This window comes from Arvicanthis niloticus, chromosome 19 (genome assembly GCF_011762505.2).
Source record: "Arvicanthis niloticus isolate mArvNil1 chromosome 19, mArvNil1.pat.X, whole genome shotgun sequence".
In the NCBI taxonomy this organism is placed as follows: Eukaryota; Metazoa; Chordata; class Mammalia; order Rodentia; family Muridae; genus Arvicanthis; species Arvicanthis niloticus.
Window position 1 is genome coordinate 41,790,067 of NC_047676.1, and position 26,619 is coordinate 41,816,685.

The 26,619-nt window shown below is 43.4% G+C and overlaps 1 protein-coding gene and 1 long non-coding RNA gene across 4 annotated transcripts in view; one reads left to right on the top strand and one right to left on the bottom strand.

The window, feature by feature from the left end:
• Ankrd55 (ankyrin repeat domain 55) overlaps positions 1–26,619 on the bottom strand; it is an 89,838-nt gene that overhangs the window by 44,186 nt on the left and 19,033 nt on the right. For 2 of the 3 annotated variants that reach the window (XM_034523215.2, XM_076916209.1), the window contains exons 2-5: positions 20,486–20,608; positions 16,113–16,243; positions 11,795–11,904; positions 4,343–4,403 (exon numbers count right to left, since the gene is read on the bottom strand). In XM_034523215.2, the coding sequence (XP_034379106.1) occupies positions 4,343–4,403; positions 11,795–11,904; positions 16,113–16,243; positions 20,486–20,608 (425 nt within the window). Of the gene's footprint in view, positions 1–4,342; positions 4,404–4,568; positions 4,763–11,794; positions 11,905–16,112; positions 16,244–20,485; positions 20,609–26,619 lie in introns of those variants that run through there. The other variant, XM_034523216.2, reaches the window with a different exon arrangement.
• On the top strand, positions 349–14,861 carry LOC143435085 (uncharacterized). Its single transcript, XR_013105068.1, has 5 exons — positions 349–896; positions 6,393–6,542; positions 8,185–8,337; positions 9,167–9,208; positions 13,737–14,861. It is a non-coding gene; the product is annotated as an uncharacterized LOC143435085 (long non-coding RNA).

The window sequence follows — 26,619 nt, forward strand, 5'->3', positions numbered from 1 at the left end:
ATGGATCATGTCCAGAACTTCACATCTGCTTTTGCAAGTTGAAGCTCAGAGTACTGTTGTAACTGGTGTTTGGATTATGAGGCTGATCCTAAAAAATTGTACTAACATAAAATCACGCATAAGATCAACACTGCATTCTAAATACCAAGCATGCCGGTGCTTCTCTGAATGGATGCACTAAGAATTCTAACCCAGATGCCAACAGCTCACAGCTCCTCCTGATGGCGTGCTCTTCCTGTGAAAGCTAAGACAAGAGCAGGAGAGCCTAGATTCCAGACAGCCAGCAACTTGATAGTTCCCTCTCTGAACTAGAGAGCCTCCATTAATTTTTTTTTTCCTGAGAGCCTTTTAGACTACCTATGCATAGGACACCTGACCCATCCAGCCTTTCCCACTGTGAGCCTCTTCAGTGTGGATAGCTTCTAAAGAAGTCAGCTTGCAACCAAACAGCAGAGTAAGAATGAAACAGGAAAAAAAAAATGCTGATCACTGGAATAGAATAAAGAGTCGAGAAATGAAACCACAGACAAACTAAGAGAAAATTTAGTCCTCCGTAATTAAGTTTCTGAGGGTAGATAGGCATTCTTTTTTTAAAAAAATTAAAAAAAAAAAGGTACTTAAAGCAAAATGAGACACAGGTAAAAACAATCATCTTAAATAAATCGTATTCACAAGTTTGTGGATATGCCACTGTGAATAGTTTGGCAAACTGAAAATATATTTTGAACCTAGCCAAGACAAAGGGGTAGCATTCAGAATATATAAAACAACAAGAAAATGACAAGCACCCCTGTAGATTAATGGAAAGGGGATGCAAAAAGGCAGATCATGAAAGAAGATACATGGAGAGTGTCGAATGCACAGAGGACACAGTCTCAAGTGGAGAATGCAAATAAGTAAGTACAGTTCAACAACGCTTGGGAAAAGGGTACTTAGCCTATTGGCCAAGCTATATAAATTGGTGTTTTGGGAAACAAGTAGGTAGTATGTAGTAACTAAAAATGAGCATGCTATTACCCAGAAATTATTTTTCTAGAGAAATTCTTTAGTAAGGGACTCAAGGAGACTTGCATAAGACTGCATTTTTAGAATAGTGTTATGATGACGGAAAAACTGGAGGCAACCAGAGTATCCATTCACAGAGGAATGGAGAAATGGATCAAAGTGTTTTCCTGGTGTGGACCAGATTTCTACCCATGGACATGGAGAGCTGAAAAAGTAAACTCAAAGAAAAGCACACAGAGCGTGATACCTCCTGTGTAGTAGTCTGGTTTCTGTGACTACATGTAAAGATGGGGGTGGGTGAAATGATTACTGAGAGGTCCAGGTGGTTGGCTGGAATTAGTGAGGGAGGGGCTTCCTAATATTACATGTAGCATTGAAGTTACTAAATTGAAAGAAAATATGAGTATATAAAAACTGGACCCCAGAAGAGTTGTTTCATGTCATGAACTCATAGGACATAGGAGAATCTCTAAAATGATACCCATTTTCTTGACATAAGAGCATCACCTTCTAGTTTTAGAATTTTTTCAGAAGTTGTTTTTTCCCCTTTTCCTCTGTTTATGACTCTCCCCATCTATGGGCTTCACATCCATGGATTCAACCAAATGAGGATTGAAAATATTTGTGGGCGATCAAAACTGTCTTAATCATGCACAGACTTCTTTCTTGTCATTAAATGATGCCGTCTAACAACTGTTACACATTGCTTTCGATACCTTAGGAATTTACTGTCATCACTCTTGAGATCTGAGGTCTGAGACAAGATGAGCGTAAGTTACTGGCAAAAAACTACACTGTTTTATAGACAACACTTGAACTTCTGATTTCTGGTATCCTAGAGAGAGCTCAGGACTAGTTCCTCATAAATACACAGAGCTCATCCTATTTTAAATTTACATGTGTTCATGTAGATGCACACAGTATGAAAAGCACAGGTTTGGAAACATTAGTGGAACCATTATGTGTAACTTAAAAACCATTTTGTGTGACTGTAAGCCTGCCACCAAGAAGCTCTGGTAGGAAATAGAAGCAAGTTCTAATGTGTTAATGGACCAGCCACGCAACACCACAAAGTGGTAAATTGGTATGTGAGTGAATTAGCCCCAAACTGTGAACCCTGATAACCCAAAGCCACCACCCAGTGAAATGATACACAAATTGGAACTTTGAAAATGGTTTCTAGGTTCTTACTGCCACACTTCCAAAGACAGGGTTTCTATAGCCTCTGTGTTGATGACACTCATCATCAGAGGACCTGAGATTGGCCTCTGTGTGTGGTCCTGGCTCCGGTGACCTTTGACCCTCTGGCACTGTTGCCGAACTCACAGGTCTGCCCAACTGTTAGCACTAGCCACTGGCCAAGACCTCCTAAAACCTCCACCAGTGCTATCCTTCCGGCCACCCACAATGAAGGACTTTACTGCAGAGGTGGGTTGAGCTGGCAAGCTCCTGAAGTGCCCTCACCTGAGAAAAATCCCCAGTTGAGTCCTACAGCAATACTTCCTGCCCAGCCAGCTGTTCTTTACTTGGTGAGATGTCTGTAGCATAGTATTATAAGGGTGTGAGTACATGAAGCTAATTTGAAAGTCAAATTTTGTGTGGACATCCTAATTGCCAATCACCTCACATCCCACAGGCTGTATACACTCCAGTTTCTACAACAGGAAAGCTAATTAGAAGGAAATTTTGATTGGATGCTGACCTGCTGAGACATTGGTTTAAGAGGAAACTGTGACATTGGATAGAACGTAGCATCCTTAAGACTGCTGTTTTCTGAGCTTAGAATTTGGTTGGTCAAAACACTGCTGTGATAGCAAGAAAAGTTGTTGTTGTTGTTTTGAAAGGGTCTCTCTATGTAGTCCTGGCTGTCCTGGAGTTTGATATATAGACCAGGCTGGTCTTGAACTCACAGAGATCCTCCTGCCTCTGTCTCCCGAGTTATCCTGGGATTAAAGGCATGTAGTATTATGCCCCTCAGGTGTTTGTTTGTTTTAAGCAGAGATCACTTTGCCTGAGAAAGAGCCAGAGGTCTTTTAAAAAACTGTGTTCAACTGGGCTTCTGTGGGTGGTGTAGGGAGATGGGGAATTATGATTTGTTGGGGACACTACTGGTTCAGCTTCAAAGCAGCCAGAGTTGCAGGTCTGCAAGTGGCATCTGGCTTTAGAGTATGAATGGCTGAATCACCAGCTGCCTAAATAAGACCCACTTTGGGGGTGAGGCTGGGGCTGAGGTAGGGGAAGTGGTTGATAGCTTACTTAGGGCTAGACATCCCCAGGGTGCAGACACAGCACTCTGCTTCATACATGGGCACAGACTGCTCCATGCAGCCATCTTTTTAAAGCAGAAGTCTAAAGGGTGCACTCCTGTCCTCTGAGGTTTGCCTTTCGGTCATGGATGTGGAGTGAACACAATGTGTGAGCCACAAATCAGGAAGACGTTCAACCTCAACCCCAAGTTGTAAACAGGGGCTTTTGGGTGTGGTCATCAGGATGGTCAGTGGGAAGCCTTTGATGACAGGCTCAAGACATCTGGGGGCAGAGACGTAAACTGGAAGGAAGCTATGAGGGGCTGGTTCCTAACTCAATGTCTATGACCAGCTGGGTCTATCAAAGCCAGTGGAGTGTGAATCTTGTGTATGCGTATCTTTACTCTAGACTAGACTTTTCTCAGTATTACCAATCCTTGCTGAAGAGTAACCTAGCTAAGCATGTTTGTGTATAGAAAGCCCACTAAGAGCCCAGGTCTTTCCGTTGGATCTGGGATGCTTGTAACAGAAATCTACTGGCCGACGAAAATCAGCACTCATCCTCAAACAATTTGACATAACTATAATGAATAACTATAAGAAACCCCTTAGCTGCTCTGGGGCAGCGCTGAAGGGTCTGACCTGGAACTCTGTTTAAAGATGGTGACTTGGAAGCCTTCTGCAAGGCTGCCTTAGCAATGTGTAGGAAAGCAAGAGTCATGATTAACAGGAACTATTCTGTTTATCCTCCTAACTCAGAAAACAAAAACAAAAACAAACAAACAAAAAAAACCAACAAAAAACCCCACAACTGAAGCCATTGCTTGTTATTTATGTTTGGGGGGCTCTAGAAGACAGGAGAGGGAATGCCCAGAAGGAAATAACAAAATTTCAGTCATATAATTAACTAATTAATTAATTAATTGAGCCTAATGACTCAATGCAAGAAAACCTCTCTATGGTGGAACCTGCTCACCCCTAACTTGCTAGAGCTCTGCCTGAAGGAGCAGAGAAGCTTGCCGCTGAGAGGAATGTGCAAAGGATGTCTTCCGTCCTCCCGGGCAGAGTGTGGCTGGGGACAACCGACTCACCTCCGTGTCCTGATGGTTGATCTCACTGAGGCTGGATTGCTGCAGCAGGACTATGAGGAGCCTGTTGGGAAGGACAGAGTAGACAGCCATGGGTGCTTAGAATGGGTATTAAAGCACAACAGCAGGGATGGAGTTGGAGGCTCTTCCCATCTCTCCAAGGAAAGGTGCATGGGAAGCCATTAGCAGGGAAAAGAGGACCATGTGCCTGTCTTCTCCAGCTTCTCACCATCTTAGTGCTCCTGGGGACTGAGGCAAAGCAAGGCTCTCTGTTGCCCACATAGTACTTCAGTAGCCAAAGTCCTGTGCTGCCTGGCTTTTATTCCCTTTGCATAAGCACTTGCAGTGCTTGCATTTACACCTCCACACACTGGTAAAACAGGGACAGCTGAGCAGGCGACGACAGGATTGAGTGAGCCACAACAGACAGTGATTCTCCAGTTCAGTTTCACTACCCTGAACTTGGTTGTCTGAGGTCAACATTCCCTCCGTGAGATAGAGGCGGTTGGTGGCTCTGGTTCTAGGGCCAGGCTCTGGAGCCAGACTGTCTGGGTTCACATGTCAGTCCTGCCAAACTCTATGCTCTGAGCCAAGTTGCTTACTGTCTTTCTGCCTAAGCTTCCTGACTTTGGGGGCAGTAAGTCCTGGTCTCATAGCTCAGCAAGGAGACTGACTGAGATGATATGCTTAAAGCATGTAGACATGTCTAAGAGACAAACCTGTTATTTCCAGAAACATTAATCCTAGATTTTCAATCCTTGGGCCCCATCTCTGAACCACCAGGGAGATTTTTAAAATCATCAACATCTGGACTGTATTCAAGGGGTCTTGGAGAAGCCTAGTCAGTACAGTTGAAAAGCACCTTTCAGGCCAATCTGGCCAACAGCCCTGTTTGGAAACGATTGAGGTGGTGCTGGAGATTGGTCAGTGAACTCGGATGATGATGATGAGGGCTGAGAACCCGCAGGCAGAGAGGTTGAAATGACTTTTATAAGAATTATTTGAAAATGAAGCTGTTTAGTCGTATTCTTCAATCCAACTTTTCTTCTCTCTGTTTGTGTGAGACTGAACTGGTGACTGTTTCCTCTCTGTGTCTCTCTAGTGGTTGCATTTAATCTCTAGGGTCCCTTTGGTCTGCAGTGGGGGCAGAAGTGGGAGGGGAATCAGGAGATGAACTAAGGTAGGTGGTTCTCAACCTTCCTGATGCTGCGACACCCTTTAACGAAGTTCCTCATGTTGTGGTGACCCTCAACCATAAGATTATTTTTGTTGCTACTTCCTAACTGTAGATTTGCTACTGCTATGAATCGGAATGTAAATATTTGATACGCAGGATACCTGATATGCAATCCCAAAGGGGTCATGACCCACAGTTGGGAATCACTGAGCTAGGGCCAAGTTGAATGGCTCCTCTGTACACAGACAGGTTCTCCCTTGTGAATCCAGTGGAGAGAAATGGCTCTCAGGAAAGTGAAGCTCAGGGAAGACTGGAATAGGGGTAAACAGCCATAGATCCCATGCCACACCCTGCATGGGCCCCCAATGCTGTGGATGGAGGCCTTTCACCACGGGCTTCTCACATCCCTTCTCTCTGCAATCCCTGGCTGACATTAACCAAGTCTCCACACCTATGATTTGATTGTTTAGTTAGTCGGAGCACCTCAGGAGAAGGGACGAATCAGATTAACTTCCCAAAATGATTCCTTGCCTCCTTTAAATTAAGGGGTGATAAAATTTTTCTGTTCTTTTGGAGAATGTAAGTTTTTTGTTTTTGTTGATTTAGATTGTTTATCTGTTTGTATCTTCCTGTGTTCCTCTAGCTGGCTTTGAACTTCTGGGTAGCATAGGTTGGCCTGTCTCTCTCCTCCCTGAAATGCACCACACTGTTGGTTAAAGCCACCACATAGCATTCCTGTGATTCAGCCTGAACTAGAAACTAGATATTCTCTGTAAAGCCTAGTGACCCCTTGTTCTGTGGTGTGGAGATGATCTGGCTTGGTCTCCATCTGCCTCCACCCTGGAACGCTTACTGGTCTCAATCTTATTCTCCTAGAACTCCAGCATGATGCTATGTATGGTGGCCGGAAACATTTCTTCCACCATCTCCACTGGAACCTGTTCAAACTGCCCCCCAGATCTCAGAGCAGCAGCTCCAGGCCACTACATCTCAGGTATCAGGACAGCAAACAAGGATTCCTAGCAGGTGACTTCCCTCACCCAGGGCCATGACTGAATAATGAGAGACTGAATAATGTTTCCTACCAATGATTCAGGGCCCTTGGACAACTTATAAAACTTATAACACTCTTGGGGTCTCATATGTACACTGCATCCTGCCCTTAGCCTACAGAGAGATTCAGGTTCTCTGGTTTGCATCTCCATATGTACAATGAAGAGGATACCTTCTAATTCCTCAAGATTTACTACAATTTTAAGTGAGTCAGTGCTTATGAAGCACTAAGGATCACTCTCATGTGCCCACCCCTAACTTTTCCATATTGGTTCATTTAAAATAAAAAAATTTGCTGGGTCTTGTCTTTTCTGGGTCTTCTCTGATCACCCTCGGGAGATTCAGTTGGGAGAGGAATCAGCTAAAGACGTCCCAGGAGCCTCTTACCGACCCTGCAGGCTCTCAGCCCTGCAGCCCAGTGATGGCAATGAATGGAGATGCTCCCCCAAGCCAGCCATCTCCCCTTCCTGTCCTTAATGCCATCTGGATGCAAGAGTGGGCTATAATGAAATATTCACATCAGGTTACAACATTAGTAACTTAAGGATTCCAAAGCAGAGAGCCAGGAAACCCTTTGGCTGAAGTCAAGAGTGATGAAAAGATGCAGAAATGCTGGCAATGTGGGGGGGGGGCTGGGCTGGGGGGGGGGAGGATGTGAAAAAGAAAAGAAAAATCTGCCTGTTACCATGGAGACCATGAAGAAGTGCTTCAGAGCCTGGTGGCTTCTTCCAGAGGAAATTGCTTCTTGCCTTTCAGTGCTAGTCCCTACAGGACTACACAAACACAACTCTGTCTCGTTGGGACTTTGTTCTAAGGATCCTGTCCCCTCTTTTACCCAGCCAAGGGTACAAGAAACAGCTCCAGGGCACTGTAAGGGAGAAAACTTGGGCCTGCTGGGAACTCAGAGCAGGCACTCGGCTCCTTTGCAGTCATCAGGCTAATGTATAAATCACTTATCCCTGCGTCTGCTCCAATCCCCCACTCCCTGGGCCTTAGCAGAGGATGTGGATCCAAGCCAATCAGAGAACCCGACTCTCTCTGTAGGCTAAGGGCAGAATGTAAGCGTCCCTCTGGACTGTTTAAAAGCAGCTTCAGTCTGAGGCTTTCCTGTCAATAGCCTTCAGTGAGTGTCACATGGAAGGAGCTTGCTGTTTGGAAACCTAAGGGTCAGCAGATTTTTAAGCCCGTGTAAACAGCTTTTCACAAGGTCTCTGGGTGGGTGGCTGTTCCTACTGCTTACTAATATGAAGAAAACACAGATGGACCTGTGCTCACAAGTTGCAAAGGGACGGGGTAGTCTGAGTTCAGTTATGCAGTCCCAAAGCAGTCTGTTTCCTTGAGTACATACAAAGGGGAGTGAATGTTTCTATCCCAGCACCCTTTGCAGTGAACAGGTATTGCATGCTGCTACAGGGCCGTGTGCACACATAGCTGTGTGTTTGTACACACCCTCTGCAGACCTGCGTGTGCCAAGGTGGGAACTGGTGGGGTGGCAATAAGGGGATTTTAATTTTTAATGCTAACATGTGATATTCTGAACAGAGTGTACTAGGTACCATGGTCAGTACTGTGGCTAATATATTTTCCTCTAATTCTGCCTCCCCTTACTTTCTAGAAAAGAAACTTATCTGCCTTGACATATTAACTTGTCCAAGACAAAGGGATGGTCAGATGAAACCAGATTCAAGTTCAGCCTGAATCCCAGCCACTCTTGACCTCAACCCAACAAGGATCTTAGGCAGCATTTGGTTACATAAATAAAAGCAAGGTGAGTGAAGAGACCAGCCAGAGAAAACAGGGGCAGAAGACAGGAAGAAAAGAGCTACAGTCCGGTGTGTGTCATAGGCAGGTTTCAAACCGAAGTTTGAACTTTCTAAGCACAGAAATCCAGGCACGGGATCATAAACCACAAAGTTTCTATAATACAAATTCCAAATGTTTTCTCTGGAGAAGCAGAGCCAACCTTCCCTTAGCAAAACTCCGCCCCCCCCCCCCCCCGTGGTTTCTTATATAGGATTTTTGAAGATGCTGTAATGAATAAAATATGATCGGATTGTGAGCCAGTATATTTTGTAAGGCTGTTTCTCATAAGGCCTGGCAACACAGGCCGTGGGCTTGCCGATAAAATATGACCATTACAATAAACTCTGCAAGGCCCATAATGGCGGCGCTCAGGAGGACAGTAGACCCATCCTGGGAACTCACACAGATGAAGGAGAGAACTTCTGAAAGTTACCCTCTGACTCACTGTGTGAACCATGGTGCACGCATGCACGCATACACACACAAAATAAATAAATGAATGCTTTTATTTTAAAGGTCATGTCCATTTAAGAAACTAAGGCTCACATGCCTTGATGAAAGAGACTCTGCTTCTCCTGTGCAGTTGCAATGTTGGAAAGTGCCTACAAAGCCAGACAAGGTCTGTTTGCTCAGAAAGCAATGCCAAGTGTGTGCTGACGCTCAAACAGGTGGCTGCAGCCCTACTCTGTGACTTTGTTAGTTTCTGCTTCAAACACCTAATGCAGATGTAACTGTCATAAAATTTCTCAGTAAAACAACCACTAAATATCTCATTGCTGCCCGTTTACTCTCAGGAGGAAGCCTTCAGGATAAGCTGCTTCCCAGAGTGTCTGCAGGTAATTCAGCTACTTTATTTGCTGTCTATGGGTTGGTAAGCGTTTGACCCAATCCATTTTGAAGAAGACTCCCTGACACAAAATACTGCTCTTAAAATAATCACAGCTTTGGGTTTCGTTAGTGCAGTAGCATTATAAAGCAGGATTTTACCATTCAGAATCAACTTTCCATTTAGAAAAAGAAAACTTGTATCTTTAGCACATAGAAGGAGGTTTACTTTTCTGGATTAAACTCATCAGATGATGTAGCCTGGGTCGTTAGGTATGATATCCAGAGAAGAAGAATCCTCAATTCTTTGCTTTCAAAGTTCTACCTATGCAGGATAGATCCTAGTGTTTGTAGAGACATTGGTATCTATTAAGTCCATGGATCTGGGTGTTGGTGGTGCACACCTTTCCTCCAAGCACTGTAGGGGGTGGGGTGGGGATGGTGAGGGGTAGTCAGGTGGATCTCTGAATTGGAGGCCTGCTTGGTGTATAGAGTGAGTTCTAGGACAGCCAGAGCTACACCCAGAAAACCTGTCTTCAAAAAGCCAAAAACAAACACCATGGAAGAGGCCATACCCTTGAATGGGTTTTCAACTAATTGTTTCAGAGGTTGAATCTAGTTGACGCAACTGATCCTGAATGTAATTTTGATTGAGAAGACTTAATAGACACTTTCAGGTGTGGATGGCAGAGAGAACTTTTTGTCTAAATCTGAGTTCCCAATTCATGGATGGGAATCACCAGAGGCAGAGAGATTGCCCAGCCAGGACTGTATTTCCCGAGGTTCATTCTATTCAAGTGTGCGCAAGTGACTAGTTCTTTTTAATGGAAGAAGAGCAGACGTGATTGGTGACATTTGCCTGAGGTTTTGCAAGAATGAGCAAGGCATCTCTTTGCTCCTCTTTGCCCATCACTAGGTCAAGTGAGGGACATTCTGTGATCTTTCAGGATGCCAGCATTACAAGAGGAGAGGTGATTGGGTCCCTGAATCACCATGTGGAGGGAAGCCAAGCACCACCTAGCACCACTGACATTTGGACTGTGAAGTAAAACTTGAGTGTGAAGCACTCCAACTTAGGGTTTTATTTACTGCAGTAACTATAATTTCTGCAACTTAAGAGGGCGTTTACCTTTCAGAATACATGGCTTTTAAAATTACACAAAAGAAGCAGATAAAGTCACTTAAATTCAGTAATTGAGGCAGAATAATTCTTGCAGGGTATGTTTTTAAACTTATTTTCTCCTGCAGAAACAGGATCACTCCTGCAAAAACAATATACTTTTATGACTAAACATGTGTACAAGCTGTCTAAAATAAAATCTTTTCCTTCCTTTTTTCCTCTTCCCCTCTCTTCCCCCCTTTCTTAGTCCTCCTTCCTCCTCCCCTTTCCTTTTCTGAAAACACATCATCCACTTACCTACAATGTTTACTGATAGTTAATGGTCTGGGCTTGCTCAAGGCTTTGAGTAAATTCTGTTATTTCTGGATATGATCCAAGATAACAAGCGGCCAGCCTCAGGGATAGACCCGGAATTTCCCAATCCTTTTACTTTCTATAAAAATGACTGAAGAAATCCTGTTATTCCCCAGCCACACCCTCACACCCCTCCTAGAGGATAGCTTAACCCCTTCAGCTCCACAGAGCTTCAGGTCTTCATTCTGGCCCTGGGTACTGAGGATGAGGTGAACAACATGTCCCCCTGTGCTGCTGGTCAGGGCCTGGGACTGGGAGAGGCTGAACTACCATTAAAGGCATATTGTAGGCAACAGAGTATGAAGGAAGAGCCACATGGCAACATTGCTATTTGTAGTAGGAAATGTTTTCAGCAGCTGCTGTAGGAGCTTTCAAAATGGTGGAGACAGAGGTCAATTTGACCAATGAGGAGTGAGAAACTCAGTTGGACTGGGAGAAGTTTTTCCCTTGGTTTCTCCATTATCTTACCAAATTGTGACCTCCTCAAGCACTGACTTTAAGTAAATCTCTTCACATGGGCTCCATGCTCGTACCCTCCTGGTTTTGCCTCTCATACCTTGGACTTCCAGGCTCTTGTGCCTCTCCTACTCCCAGACTCTTGCTGTACATTCACTCCATTGGACATTAACCTTACTGACATGTCACGGCAGCTTTAGCTTGTTGGTTTTCTACAAAACACTTGTCATTTTTGGAAAGTATCTTGCTCCTTTGTTTACTAGTGAGTCACTTGATTCCTTTGACAGTGCTGGCTCTGGGACATCAGTGACTGTCTTGGTGACTGTGACATGGTTAGGGACTAAAACTCTGCCTGGTTCATAATAAAGGTCCCGTAATAGTTAATTGATTTAATAATTTACCATGACTACTAGAATGAATGAATGAATGAATGAATATATGAATTCCAGTGACTTAAAGTAGCCTTTCTCCTTAATTAAAAGGCTATGAGGAAAGGGGTTTCATTGAAGTAGGAGGGAAATAAGGTTGGAGTTTAAGATTACTCTGGAACATTTAGTGTGGTCCTATCTGTAAAAAATGGGTCTCATTTTTATTAGCCACAGAGGGGTGGATTCCATGCCCTTCTCCTGCAATGTCTCTTCCGACTGGTGTGCAATGAGCTGCTTACCTCACATCAGGCTCGGCAGTGGCAGCGTGCAGGGGCAGGCGGCCATTTTTATCTGGGATGTTGTGTTTGGCACCGTTTCTGAGCAGACTCACACAGCCTTCAAGCCAGCCCTGAAATAGCAATGGTATCGTTCCATAGCACGGCTGTACATAACACAGGTCAACATGCACAGGAAACCCATTCTATAGGTCTTTTAAATTTCGTTTTGTTGTTGTTGTTTTGGTTTTGTTTGTTTGTTTGTTTTGCCACTTTTTTGGTTTGACTAAAAGCATGTTTAAGTTGAAACCATTAAGGACTACAGTTTCAGCTCTGGCACCTGAGCAGAGAAGATCTGAGCTTCACGTTCCCAGGTTTTCTGTATGATTGTTGCCCTTTCATATGCAGATAAACGCAGGCTCTGTTCTCTGGGTTCTCCCTTCCGTGTCCAGGACCACTCACTGGGATTCAACTGCCTCACATGCTGCTCTTGCTCCCACACACCAGAGATAGCATGTGACAGTGGTCACCTGCCAGGGCCTCTCAGCGTGTGGCTTAAACTCCAACTCATACATATCAACTGTCTGATTCGAGTAAAAACATCTACTTCTAAAAACCAGATTTCAATGCCGCTTCTGTGTCCCAGTCGATGTGTCCCAGAAACATTCCTGTGTCTAAAGTGTAGTCCTTCATTCGTTATTATTTTATGTTCTTTTTCTAATCACCTGAAGGAGAGCATGTTGCTTCCTTGAGTCAGCCTCTTTGTGCTTAGATATGTAACCCGCACACCTTGCCAGTAGTTGAGACTCTAATGCTAACATCCGGAGTTTCTAACATGAAGGTATAACTAGTGTTCTCCAAGGAATGGAAACCCATTGGAAGGTTTTACAGGCCTATGTAATTCTCGGGAAGCTTCATGAATTCCCTGCATCCTAATTGTACCAACTGAAACTTTTACATTGTCACCTTGCTGGCTAGCATTTCTGACTGGGTCATTTTTCTTGCTATCTTATGTTAAAGGACAGGAGTAACCTGAGGTTAGCCCTGCCTAGATGTATACTGCTTTCTTAGTTTATACTTCCGTAACTGATCCAACACTGTTGATAATGAAGTTTGGTTCTCATTTCTAAACAGAAGGTCTTCTAAACAGACAACTGAATAGCTGAGCTTCTCATTGAGAGGAGTGATGTGATAACCTTTTATCCAGAAGCAGTTTCTCCTTTCCTCTATTTGTATGTAGTCAAGCCTGGAGATGCCCAAGTAGGATGTGATGATTGAAGACTCTCTTCCTTAGCATGACAATATTGGAAGCACCAACCCCCAAGGGTTAATAATCTTATCCAAGTAAGAAAATAAGAGTAGAAAGAGAACCTTGTGGTTTTTAAGAGTCTAGACGACATCTGTCAAGCAAGAGCACATCAAAATTCCTGGACCAAAGCAGGCATAGATGTGCAGACCTAGCATCCCAGAATTTGGGAGGTTAACAACAAAGAGGGTCAGGAGTTAAGGGTCATCCTTTGCTACATAGTGACTTGGAGGCCAGCCTAGACTACATGAGACCCTGTCACAAGAATCAAAACTAAATAAATGTCATGGGCTATAATACCAAGTAAAGCTCTGTAGAATTGACCAGCATTATCTGTCCTAAGTAAAGCAAATATTTGGAGACATTGTCACTATTGACTCACAGTTTACTAATGTATTAAATCTGTTTCTAGTTGCCAATATCGAAGTCATCGAGTTCTCTGCTTAAAAGAAAAAAAAATGAATGAATCAGAGGATACAACAGCAAGGCACTTTGGGCAAACATCAGAGTTGCCTAAGTGCTAGACTCATACAGTCTTTGAAAAAGCAGAGCTTTTGGTGGAGTAAGCTTTGAAATATCTATAAAATATTTTGCAATGTTTCCTGGAACTCAGTGTGTATATGTGGTTTTCTTCATTCTTTTTTTTTTTCTTTTCTTCAGAAAGGAAAATTTAAAACCAACGAAGACATTGGAAACACTTGATACTATTCTGAAGCAACAAATGAGTGTCCTACCTACCTACTACCTTCTGGCAGGCTCCACCTTTTCCTTCAGGTGTGATAAGCTTAGGTTATTGTTTTTAACTACACCTAAAAAATATGGATTGAGTGCCAGGCAGTGGTGGCACACCCCTTTAATCCCAGCACTTGGGAGGCAGAGGCAGGTGGATTTCTGAGTTTGAGGCCAGCCTGGTCTATAGAGTGAGTTCCAGGACAGCCAGGGCTACACAGAGAAACCCTGTCTTGAAAAACCAAATATGTATGTATGTATGTATGTATGTATGTATGTATGTATGTATGTGTGGATTGAGGCCCAAAAAGGTGAAGTGATTTGCCCAAGGTCCCATGTCTACAAATTTATTTGTACCCTGAGTTGATCCTCAGTTTCTAAGTGCCTCTTTTGCCAAGTTTCTCTTAGTGGTCAAACCTAGACATTGCTGGATTCCACAGCAGTCCCCAGAATGTTCCTCTTCCCAGTGGGCCTTGGGGACTCACCCAGAGGCCAGGCACAGTGACGCAGGCAGCCCACACTGTGTATTGTTACTAGTTTCCTCATGTAGCTCTTTAGAATGGCAAGAGCTGCCCACAAAGGTGCCACCTTTCCACACTCCAAGTTGCCCCTCATAATTGATGTTTAGTGGGGCACTTAGAGTCTTTTAAAGACATATAATTTGTTTCCACCATATTATAGAGTCCAATGGCAGTCAACTTTAGAAACTGTCCCAACTATTAATAAAGAATTTCTTCCTCTGACCATTAACGAAAAATTTTGCCTTTCTTTTTTAAAGCTCAGTTTATATCAAGAGCAGTCATGAAGGCATGTGTTACAAGGGAGGTGACTGATGGGTGATCTTACATCTGTCTGAGAAACAGAGACTCACTCAGCTAACACATACAGAGCAGTGGTCTTTAAACTCAAGCAGACTCCAAATTTGCCAGGAAGATTAGTTTAACCTGCAGGCTCCCATCCTCCTCTGCCTGCAAGCTATTTAAGGAGTTTCTAACTGAGGAAGTCTTAGCATACTTCAGAACCTGCCTTTCAAATAAGACCTCTAAGTGATGTTGATCTAAGAGGCCTGTGGACCACATTTCAAAAAAAAAAAAAAAAAAAAAAGAAAGAAAGAAAATCATTTGTGGGTCCCAGAAACAGTGTTTGCAAGGAAAAAAAAAAAAAAAAAATTAAAGTGGCCTCTGAAGAAAATCTCTGTGGGAATTGAGCAATGCATCATTGCAAACTCTGAATTGTGTGGCAGGAAGGGGTGGTGTGGGGAAGGGAAGTGTTTTATTTCGGTGGGGCTGAAGGGGTGAGTCCGTAGGGGGGCTGGTTGGGAGAAGTTTGTGACTATCAACTGGCAGCAGCAGTGAACGCAAGAGGCAACAGATGTGACAGGGTAGTGGCCATGTTGCTGGAAAAGAAGGAAAGCAATAAACTGTGCCCCACATGGCAGGTTCGGCTTGTTTCACATGGATTTAAGCCAGCTTGGGGAGCTTCCAGGACCACAGAGAGTATCTGAGAGGAGAGGGCTAGAGGATTTTCAGTGAGTCTTAACCGAGCTCTGTTTAATGTTGGGCAATGCTGAGCTGAAATCCCTAGTACGAGAGATGGCATTACAGTTTCTAATGTGAGCACTGGCTATGAACTGAGCGAGTTCTTTGCTGGCGTTGCCCCTGTGATCCTGGTACATCCCCAACGCCCTAGTCCCCGATGCCCATGTCCCCGATGCTCTCATCTCCTACGCTCACGTCTCTGATGCCCTCATCCCCGACACCCACGACCCCGACATCCATGTCTGTGACGTCTGTGTCCCCATACCCTTGTCCCCTCACCCTTCCCAGTTCTCATCACTTGTCACATTCAGCAGCTTGGAGCTTCCACTCAGCTAATTTTCATCTAACCCCAGCCAAGCCTTAACTGAATCTCCAAATTGTTACCACCCTCTGGGGGTTATTTATGGCAGCCTTGCTAGAAATACCAACAAGGGCCAGAAATGTCTCAAGTGAAATTCTGATGATGAGATAGAAAACAACATTTTTCCTGGTGGTCACATCACCTCTATGACTTGTGAGTTACAGAGCGAGTTCCAGGACAGCCAGGGCTTCACGGAGAAACCTTGTCTAGAAAAGCATACATACATATACATACATACATACATACATACATAAATGTACTTATGACCCATACAAGCCTTGAGGATCATGAGTAAAACCTAAAGTCCTATTCTTGTTAACCTACTGTATCGGCCCATAGGCACCATTCTGTGTGTAGAATCCACATGACATCTTGTTCTGTAGCCCCATTAACAAACAAGGTTGGTACCAGGTAGGTTGCCAGGCATAAACTGGTGCGGCCAAATGCATCCTGTGTGTTAATGTTGGCGCCCATCTTCAGCAGCAATTTCACTGTGTCCACTTGACGTCCCGAGACCGCGTGCATCAAGGGCGTGCATCCTGGAATGAGACATTTCAACAGCCTTTATAAATGTTTAGCTTTCGGGATTTATGAGCAAACTGTTGGTCCTTTCATTCATTCTGGTTTCCTGTAGCACAAATCCAACTGCCGGATTTTGTGGGGCTGAGGAGAGCCCAAGATGATGGTTTCTGTTTACATAAGCGATGCCTTTGGCTCCCTCCCCTCAGCTGTCTGTGACTCTCCCCTTTCTGTTGGGAGCCGACTTTAGTAGAAAGCGGCTAGATCAACTTTGCAGCCATCTGGAACCATATACCCTGATGAAAGACTTGGTTGTCAAAAGCCTATAACAGCTGAAGCACACTCTGATAAATATATTGTTTATCCCACATAGCTTGTTTTGCTGTTTAGTGACCTCAGCTGTATGGTGCACGTGGTAAAGTGCTTTCACCTGTGTTCTCCTGCTTGTGTATATAAATACCTCAGAATTCCCTTCAATAAAAGAGACTTGATCACACCCTGTCTTGTTTCCATTCTTCGAGTCCCCTGCCCCTGCAGCCCCACTCTCTCTCTTGACCAGAGAGCACTTAGCCCCAAAGCGTTGAGGCAGAGTAAAGGCCACAACACCTTTCCACATGCTCAGTTCTCTGTAGTAGTTGGTGAATTAAAACACTTTGGACAGGTGACCAAAACTGGCTATTGTTGCCTCAGGGATATGAATAACTCCAGATCTCCCAGGTAAGTTCACCCGGACTGACTAAGCTGAAGTAGGTGCAGAGCCTGGACCTGCAGAGCTCTTGGTCCACCCAGGTAACCAGGTTCAGCACCTTTTAGAGGAAGCAGGTGGTCATGCTGGGTGGGCAGTAGCCTAGCATTGGGCTATACAAATTCTCAGTAGGACCCCCGCACCAGACTCTTTATGAATCAACAACACAATTGGAGACATTTTGTTTTTCAGTGTGTTTTCTTGAGATCAATGGGCACATTTTGTTTAACTTTGAAGGGATGTTGGAACAAGCAAGGAGTGTCACATTCCTTCAGACCAAGACGCCAAGCTTGGATCCAACCCCTTGCTGAACTGACATGTGCTTAGATTCTGTTGAGCTGGAGACCCATGTTGAGCTTGGGTGAACCCAGCTATGGTCCACAGAGACCCCTGAGAATCGATGGATCTCTGACTGCCATGCTCCCTGAACATGACAGCTCTCTCCTTTTTAATATTGAAGCAGCAATGAAGCGATTCTTAGAACAGTAGTTCTTCCTCCCCCTCCCTTCTTCCTCCTTGTCTTCCCTAATCCCTTCCTTCTTCCATCCTTCCCTACTTCCTTTTTCCATTCCCTTTCTTCCTCCCTGTCTCCCTTCCTATCAAGTGGTTACAAGCCTCCTGGTGGTTCAAGCACTTCAGAGGAAAACAAGGCAGGCAGATCCCTAAACCAAGGCCAGGCTGGTTTACAAAGTGCGTTCCAGGTTAGCCAGGGCTACACAGAGAAATCTTGTCTTGAAAAACCAAAACTAAACAAATAAATGTTAAAAGTTAAAAAAAAAGAGAGATAAGTACAACCATAAGAGGGGGAAAGAAAGGACATACGAATAAGAAAATGAAACAATTTGTAAATCTGAAATATTCAGTAAATAAAAAAATTAATTTTACATTATATTTGTATAAAATTACATGTTCTTTCTGACTAGTTGAGATTGTACTTTCTATACAAATTTCTTCAGAGAACAAAGAACAGAAAATTACCTTATTAGCAGACAATACTTATTATAAAGTTATGACAACTAAAACAAGAAATTTCTCAACAGTTTAGAAAGGAGAGTTTGAGAAACACTCAGACTTGCATGGAGCTTGCTGTATAATTCGGGTGACATTGTACGTTGGTGGGGAGGGCCAAGATATTTAATAAGTATGTACTGACAAACTGGCTGCACACAGAGACAGGCTTCCATATTTTCTTTCAGATTGTGACATTTTGCCTGTACATTTTGTCTCTAATCCATCTGGGTTAGGTTTATGTCCTCATCTTGTACCTTCGATCTCTGAATTCACACCTTAGAATTGTCTTTAGTGATAGTTAAGTTGTGTGAAAAACAGACGTTTCTGTTGTTCTCTTGTGTGTGTGCATTTCCTTTTCTTGCCTTCAGTTCTAGCCTTTTGAATTTATATTGCATTGAAATTAAGTGCTGAGAGTGGGCATTCCTTCTGTGTTCCCTATCTCGGATTCAAAACATTCAGTCTTTACCAACTTAGTAATACTCTAGATAATCTTAGAAAAGAAAATTCCTGGCATAGACTTGAACGCATGACTCTTGTGCTTTAGCCTCCCGAGTGGATAGAAATATAGGCTCACCTCACTGTGCCTGGCTTTGTTCTCTGTCACGCTGAGAAAGTTCCTTTCCAATTCTGCTTTCTGAGATTTAAAATTATGGATGTGTATTGAATTCTGTGAAATGCTTTTGTGCCAACTGATATGATTTTTCTGCTTTAACTAGCTAGTTCATGATTTTTATCAAGTATTGCTATTAATGTAATTTTAGTTCATAAATATAGCTAAGAAGTATTTTCCTCTTTTCTCTTTTTGAAAGGAATCATATAAAATTAATGCTGATTATTCTTTAAAATTTTTATAAATGGGTCAGAGAGATGGCTCAATGATTAAGAACGTTTGTTACTTTTCCAAAGGACCTGGGTTTGGTTCCCAGCATCCAGATGGTGGCTCACAATCATCTGTACCTCTAGTTCCAGAAGGTCTGACACCCTCTTCTGTCTGTCTGGGTTATCAGGCACGCACATGGTGCCCAGACAAAATTCAGGCAAAACACTCAAACACATAAAACAATTCTAAACAACAAACAAACAAACAAACAAATAGTAGAACTCAAATAAGACCATCAAGGGCTGAAGGTAGTCCCCTTTAGAAAATTTTAAATTATGAATTTAATTTTCTAGTTGTAGGTTAATAACCATTAATTATGTATATTCCTGGTGTCCACTGTGATATTTTTATGTATAGATACAGCAGGCACTAACAGAATCTAAGCTCCTCTCCTCTTCCCAGTTTATTTTGAGCGATTAACCCATTTAATCTAAATTGTCAAATTTACATGTGTGAAGTTGTGTGCAGCCTTTCTGTAGGGTCTGTAGTGCTATCCTTGGTTTTATTCTCAAGAGTGTAAAATTGTATCTCCTTCAGTTAGTTTTTCTTGTCAGTGTTGCTCCAAATTGTTCCTTGTTTCTTTGATATTTTTGTTATTGCTTTTGTTTTCAATTTCATCTTTTCTTGTTTGCTCCCTCCCCTCTGTGTATTTTGAGATATTCTGCTCCTCTTTCTCTAAGCTTCTGAAGTGAGAACTCATACAGATGACAGAGGTGTTGGACCAATGGTGGAAGTGGACCCTCTTGTGAGGCATTCTGTGTTGCCAGCTCCTTCAGCCCCAACCCTGGGATATACAAGGCAAACAGACAATCTAGAGAACTCACCACCATGCCAGTCCTTGAATCTCAGGACTTGGCCCTTCTCTTGGTTTCCAGAGTTATTTTAGTCATCATATCCAGAGTTCTTAGTTGTATTTAGAAAGAATAGAGGTGGAAATACAACCGTGATGCCATCCTAATTCTTGACTCTTTGAAGGACCACGACACATTTTTCCAACATCCATTTCTGTCTAGATACTTGTTATAACTACTGATGGTCAAAGAGAGGGCTCAGTCCCAAAAATGATTGCTGTGTAGTCATGAGGACCTGAGTAGGGTCCCAGAACACACATAAGAAAGACAGGCATAGTGTTTTGAACTTGTAATATTGGCCCCAAGGAGATAGAGACAGGCAGATACTTTGGGCTCACTGACCAACCAGTTTAACTTACTTGGTGAGTTCCAAATTCCAGTGAGAAACCCTGTCTCAAAAAATAAAATGGAAAATACCTTAGGAATGACACCTGAGTTTGACTTCTGGCTTCCACAAGCACACACACACACCACACACACACACACACACACACTTGGCCATTGCTACAAAAATACTGGAATCAACCCACTTCATAATAACAAGTGAAATATAATAAGTGAATAATGACTGAAAGGTGCTGGAGTTCTGTGTCCAATGCCATTATGCTGAGAAATGCCAAGGGATTCTACAGAGCCACAGGCAAGATGCCTGCAGTATCGTGTGGTCAGCCAAAAAGAGTTTCATTAGTGTTGCCCATCTCAAGAGACCATCTCTGAAAGAATAAAGCACTCCATCCTAGGTTTTTTAAAAAAAAAAAATGCACAAATAGCTCACCTTCACTGTCACAGCATTCCAGGATAGACGGGTCCTCCCGAATCAGGGCAGTCAGAGAGTTGACATCTCCATTCGATGCTGCCTGATACACCATGGTCAGGTCGACTTCTTCAGATGAGTCACCTGCATGAACCAGATGCTCTTGTTAGTGTGCAGAGTAAGTTCACTCAAAGGATGCCACAGACCAGATTATCACCCACACAAATGAGTCACTAAAGCTCCCTCCGCAATGAATCCAGGCAGAGGCTGAGTCATCTTAGTCACACACTCCCTGGACACTTCTAAAGAAAAGTAGTCCACTCTAGGCCATTTGCAACACCACCTTATGTTGGCAAGGAGCCTTGGGATTAGACACTCTTTGACATGTTATGACTCTTTGGCCATTCAGGTTTCTCAAAATTAGAGAGACCAGAAAGGGAAGAAGGCCATCTTCTTGGTTTCAATCTATTCTTCAAGATCTGAAGCATGCTATATGTCTTCTCTTTTGCTTGTTTCTTGTTTAGAGTCAAGGTCCTATGTAGCCCACGGTGGCCTTGAATATTCTATATAGCTGGGGCTGACCTTGGATTTCTGATTCTCTTACCCTCACCCCTCGAGTGTTGGCATTTGCAGATGTGGGTTGCTATGCTTGGTTTTATGCAGTTGTTTGGGCATTAAAAGCATGAGCTTTCTAGGTAAGCCCTCTACCAGCTGAGCTACATCCATGGACCCATTACCTGTCTTCTTAGTACCGCAGTTCATCCATCTTTGGGAAAAGCATTATACCCCTCCCCCTCTCTCTTCCAGAGATGCTCTGCACCTTGATCTTTGCTGACTTTATCTCCAGATGCCCTTATCCTGTTGCTGTACATGGTGAGCACTGAAGACTGGGAAATGAAGACGATGGGGCTATCCTTACCTTGCTAGGCATCTAGCAGTAGCTGCCTCCTTCTCACTAGGAGCTTTTACTATGCAGAACTAGCTCTCACGTGGCCCCCTCATAACCTGTCCACCACTGCTGTCCATCAACTGTAATTTGAGGGAGCAATAGCTTTTCATTGGTGTTCATCTGTTGCATTTATATTTACATCTTGTACCTCATTTTGCATATTTTCCAGCCATAAAAGCCTGTTCATTTTCAACCACCTGGGTTTGTATTGTATAGATGCTATTTCTAGGAGAACTAAGGTTGTATGAAACTGCTTTGGATGAGCGAGCCAAGTGTTTAGTGTGCCTTTGTGAAGAATTGGTCCAACAGATTTTACTGCCAAGGGTGACAACAGACTGTGGTTCAGGTGACTCCAGGAATGCACAGAGAAGGCTAAGAGGCAAGCTCTCTTGTGGAGATGCCTTGTGGGAGGCTATGCCAAGCTCCTCTATTAGAGTGGCTCCCACACTTGTAACTGATGTTCAGAGAGAGAATATCTCAATAGTTGGAAAGTTGTGTTTTTCTTCTCATGTGGACACTAGGATATTTGGCCTTTTGGTTCTTTGAACTTTAGCTGGCATGAGTCCTAAAGTTTTGGCTTGGTTTCTCTGTCCCAGTATTTCTGAGAAACCAATTAATGATTTTTAACCAGTTAGCCAGTCCAACGTAAGCTCGTACGGAGGACGGCTTACGTACGACAACATCGTTTTGTAAAGTGAGTACTACTTTCTAACTTGTCCATATTTGTTTTTGTGTTTCATATTTTGAAGCAGGCTCCCGTGCTCGTTCGCATGGCAGGCGAAGAGTGTCTGGGACAAATTCCACTTGCGTGCAGTTGGCTTGATGGCTTTAGAGCCAGATTCCTTGAGTACAAGCCAGGCTTGTGCTAACCAGATGTGTGGAAGTGTGGGCCAGTCAGCCTCACCTGGCTTAGTTTCCTTATCTGTAAAGTGGAGGAGATCTCGACAACACTGACAACTGTCTCCCTTAGATACTATCTCCCTTGGGTGGAGTGACACTGCGTTAATATTAATCATCTGTGCTGAACAGCAGCCTGGCATTTAGTAAGCATTTTTTAGTACTTGCTGCTTATACTGCTCCACTCAAAAATTTTAGCTTATTTAGACAGCATTACATGTCTGAGGGACATATTTAAAATGGGGGCTCTTGTTGCTGAATGCTTCTAAAGAAGCCATATAGCACTTAGATTTTATCACAAATCTTCATACAAGTCAGGACATTTTGTTAAGACGATTCCCAGTGTCTCTGGGTATGGGAACTAGGGCTCCAGCTTAAAAGATAGACCTACTTTCTAGTTATACGTGCACATTTAAAGACACTGCTAGTGGCCCCTTGGAAGAAAACGCCTGACTGGGTCAGGAAGCTGGCTAACAGTGACCAGCAAACGACTGACAAGCCGTTTGTTTCTTTGATTTGAGATAGGGCATCACTGTGTAGCCCTTGATGGCCTGGAACTCACAATGTAGATCAGACTGGTTTCAAATTCCTAGGTGATCTGCAGGCCTCTCTTCCCCCTATGCTAAGACCACAAGTGTAGACCATCACACCAGACTCAACTGTGGGTGTTTCTAGGCTGCATGCTACATAATAACAGGTTCATGTTCAGTTCATGACTGAGTGCTACGATAAGATACACACAGCATCTTTATCACATTGTGGAGCCACACTGCCTCCTAGAATTAGGATCCCAAACATATTTTGCCAGAAGGATTTGAATATCACATTTAATGTGCAACATATCTGAATCTGTCAAATTCCTGTGGGATTCATTGAAAGATGGCTGAATCTGTCCTTTCTGCTACCTAAGCTCCCCTTGCCCCGATGCTAGTTTTACTTTGAATACTCTAGGGTGGTCATCAAAGCTCCACTTTCAGGCAAACAGCAGCTTCAGTGGACTATTTTATTCTGCCTCAGAGGCAGACTATGTGACCTGGAACGAAGCTATTAAGAATTTGCATCATTGTGGCTGAGGTGACATATTCAGGGCTCTGGACCCATTAGACTTTGTAAAAAGCAAATACACTCCAGCTGGAATTGTGGAGAGCACTGTTCCTCTCCCTCTCCCTCTCCCTCTCCCTCTCCCTCCCCCTCCCCCTCCCCCTCCCCCCTCCCCCTCCCCCTCCCCCCCTCCCCCTCCCCCTCCCCCTCCCCTCCCCCCTCCCTCTCCCCTCCCCTCCCTCTCCCTCTCTGTGTCTTTGTTCCACTCCCCATGAATTGGGAAGCTTGCTCTCAGCTTCTGGATGGAAAGCCCCCCCCCCCCCCCCCAGATGAAGATGGAGCAGAGAGCAGAGCAGAGCCGGGGAAGGAAGGAGCTGAGAACTGCTGACACCATTTAAACCCACAGTCACCACACCTTAGGCCAACAATATCTCTGCAACACTTGCATGTACCAATATATCCTTCTCATTCATTCATGTATTTATTTTGTGGCTTGTCACTTTGTATTACCTTGTGCATAAGCCTTAGTTTTCTTTGTAGTCTGCGAGAGAGCTCTAAGCAAGGGCAATTCTAGCAGTGACACATTTGCAAGGAACAGAAACATAAGGCATTAGATGGATACTGGCTCCACAGGAATCAGTGATCTAATGCACTGGGAGGAAACTAGCTCTAACCGATTATTACCACGTTGAGGGAGTGATAGGGCCCTCCCATTCTGCACAGGTCAGGGTCACACTGGGACATCTAACCTGTGTGTTCATTGTGACTGCAGGAGGCTGGGAAGAGTAAGAGGACAGGGGGTAGAATGAGGTGTCATGCACTTCCTTTGTTTATCCTGAGTGGTTTAAGATTTAAGCAGATTGGTTAGTTCTGGAGATAATTCCATGAGGTCCCGATAGTGGTCTAATTAGTTGAGTTTGATATATAACATATAACTTACCGCTTTAACCATTTTTAACTCTACAGTTCTCTGGCCATAAGGCATTCACAGTATTGCACACCCACCACCACCCATCTCCAAGCTGTTTTCATCTTCTGAACCTGTGAACCCATTAGAGCGTAACCTCCACTTTCCCTGCCGAGCCCCTGGAAAGCACGACTGTACTTTCTGTATCCGTGAATCTGACTCTAGGTTTTATATAGGCGTGGAATCAACACTATTTGTCTCTTTGTGGCTAGTTTAGTTCACACAGTATAATGTGTGCTTACTCATGGAGGATCATGCATCCAATTTTCCTTTTGAATGTTGAGTGATAGTCTTTTCTACATATGAACCAACCATATTTATTTCTTTATTCATCTCTTGATGGCCACTTGGCTTTTCTTTTTCTTCTCTTCCATTTGGCTATTATGAGAAATGCCTCAGTGAATATGTGTGCACAAATTGCTTTGGTAGGCTGCTCTCAGCTCTTTTGGGTATGCCCTCAAAAGTAGAATCACTGAATAATGTGATTACATTGTTTTTATGTTCAGTTTTTAGCAATCAACTATACTGCTTGTGTTGATTAGTTTTTGGTTTTGTTTTGTTTTTGTCAACTTGACCCAAACTAGAATCATTTGGAAAGAATTCCAATTGAGATAAATGCCTCCATAAGATTTGAGTATAGGCAAGTCTGTAGAGCGTTTTCTTTTCTTTCTTTTTTTAAAATCTTCTTTTTTAAAATTTTTTATCTTCTTTTTTTATTGGATATATTTACATTTCAGATTTTATCCCCTTACTCCCATTCCCTCCACCACCCAGGGACCTCCTATCCCATCTCCCCTCCTCATGCTTCTATGAGGATATGTCCCACCTACCCCCCAACTCCCACCTCCCCACCCTCGAATTCCACCCCCCCCCCAGTGTTCATTCTTCATGGGACCAAAATCTCCTCTCCCACCTATGCCCGACAAGACCATCTTCCCCTTCATGTACAGGTGGAGTCATGGGTCCCTTCCTATGTGCTCCCAGGCTGGTGGTTTAGACCCTGGAGAGCTCTGGTTGGTTGGTATTGTTGCTCTCCTCATGGGGCCACAATCCCTTTCTGTGTAGAGCATTTTCTTGATTCATGATTGATGTCACAGGGTCCAGCCCACTGTGGGTGGTGTCGTCCCTGTGCAAGTTGTCTTGCATTGTATAAGAAAGCAGGCTGAGTAAGCCATGGGGAATGTGCGTTAAGAAGTGTTCTGCTATGGTCTTTCTTTCAGTTCTTGCCTCCAGATTCTTGTCCTGACTTCTGTCAGTGACAGGTTATGTATGACCTGACAGTTGTAAAATAAAATAACTCTTTCCCTAAGCTGCTCTTGGTCATGGTGTTTGATCACAACAATAGAAGCCCCTACTAAGAAACTGTTTTTCAAGGCAGGTATACCATTTTATACCAAATCTGTTCACAGGTTCTAATTCCCTATATCCTCATGGTGCTTACTTACTGTGTGTGAAAGTGTGTTATTTTTGTAACAACCATCCCTTTGAGTATAAAGTGGCTGAGTATTTAGTTGTGATTTTGAATTACAGTTCCCTAATGATTGCCAGTGCTGAACCTCTTTTTCATGTGTCATTGGCTGTCCCTTCGTTTTTAGAAGAAGGATTATTAAAACCCTTTTTTCACTTTGGAAAAAATTGTTTGATATATTTGAATTGTTCTGATTATTACAGCTTTATAATTTGTAAAACCAGGAAAGGTGTGGCCTCTCTCTAATTTTGTTTTTCTTTCGTAAAACTGTCTGAAATGTCTGGGAGTTCATTGAGATTCCATGTGAATTTTTAGAACAAAATTTCCCATTTCTATAAAAATGCCATTGAGTTTTTGTCAGAGATTGTACTTCTTTGAGAACCAGCGACATCTTAATAAGCCTTTGTAGCTCAGAAAACCCTGGATATCTTTTTGTTTGTTGGCATCGTCTTTAGTTTACTTCAGCACCTCATTGTAGTTTTGGGTGTGCAAGTCTTTTGCCTTCTAGGTTAAGTTTATCTCTAAGTGCTTTATTTATTCTTCTTATTCTATTGTAAATAGTTTTGCCTTCAAAGGGCCTTCATGCAAACAGTTCTACAATGAAATTGTTCTGGACTCCTACGCAGTCAGAAGTAACAGTGACGGAGTGACAGAGAAAGACATTTGAGTTACCGGAGCTTGACAGACACGTTCCAGGTCACACCATGAGGTAACAAGCATCCTGTCAAAGTCTTGGCTAGAAGACCATCCAGGAAGTATTTTGAGATGGAACTCAAAGTGAGGCATGGAGAAGGGAGAGGGGGGGTCCTACAAGGCTGATCAAAATCAACTTC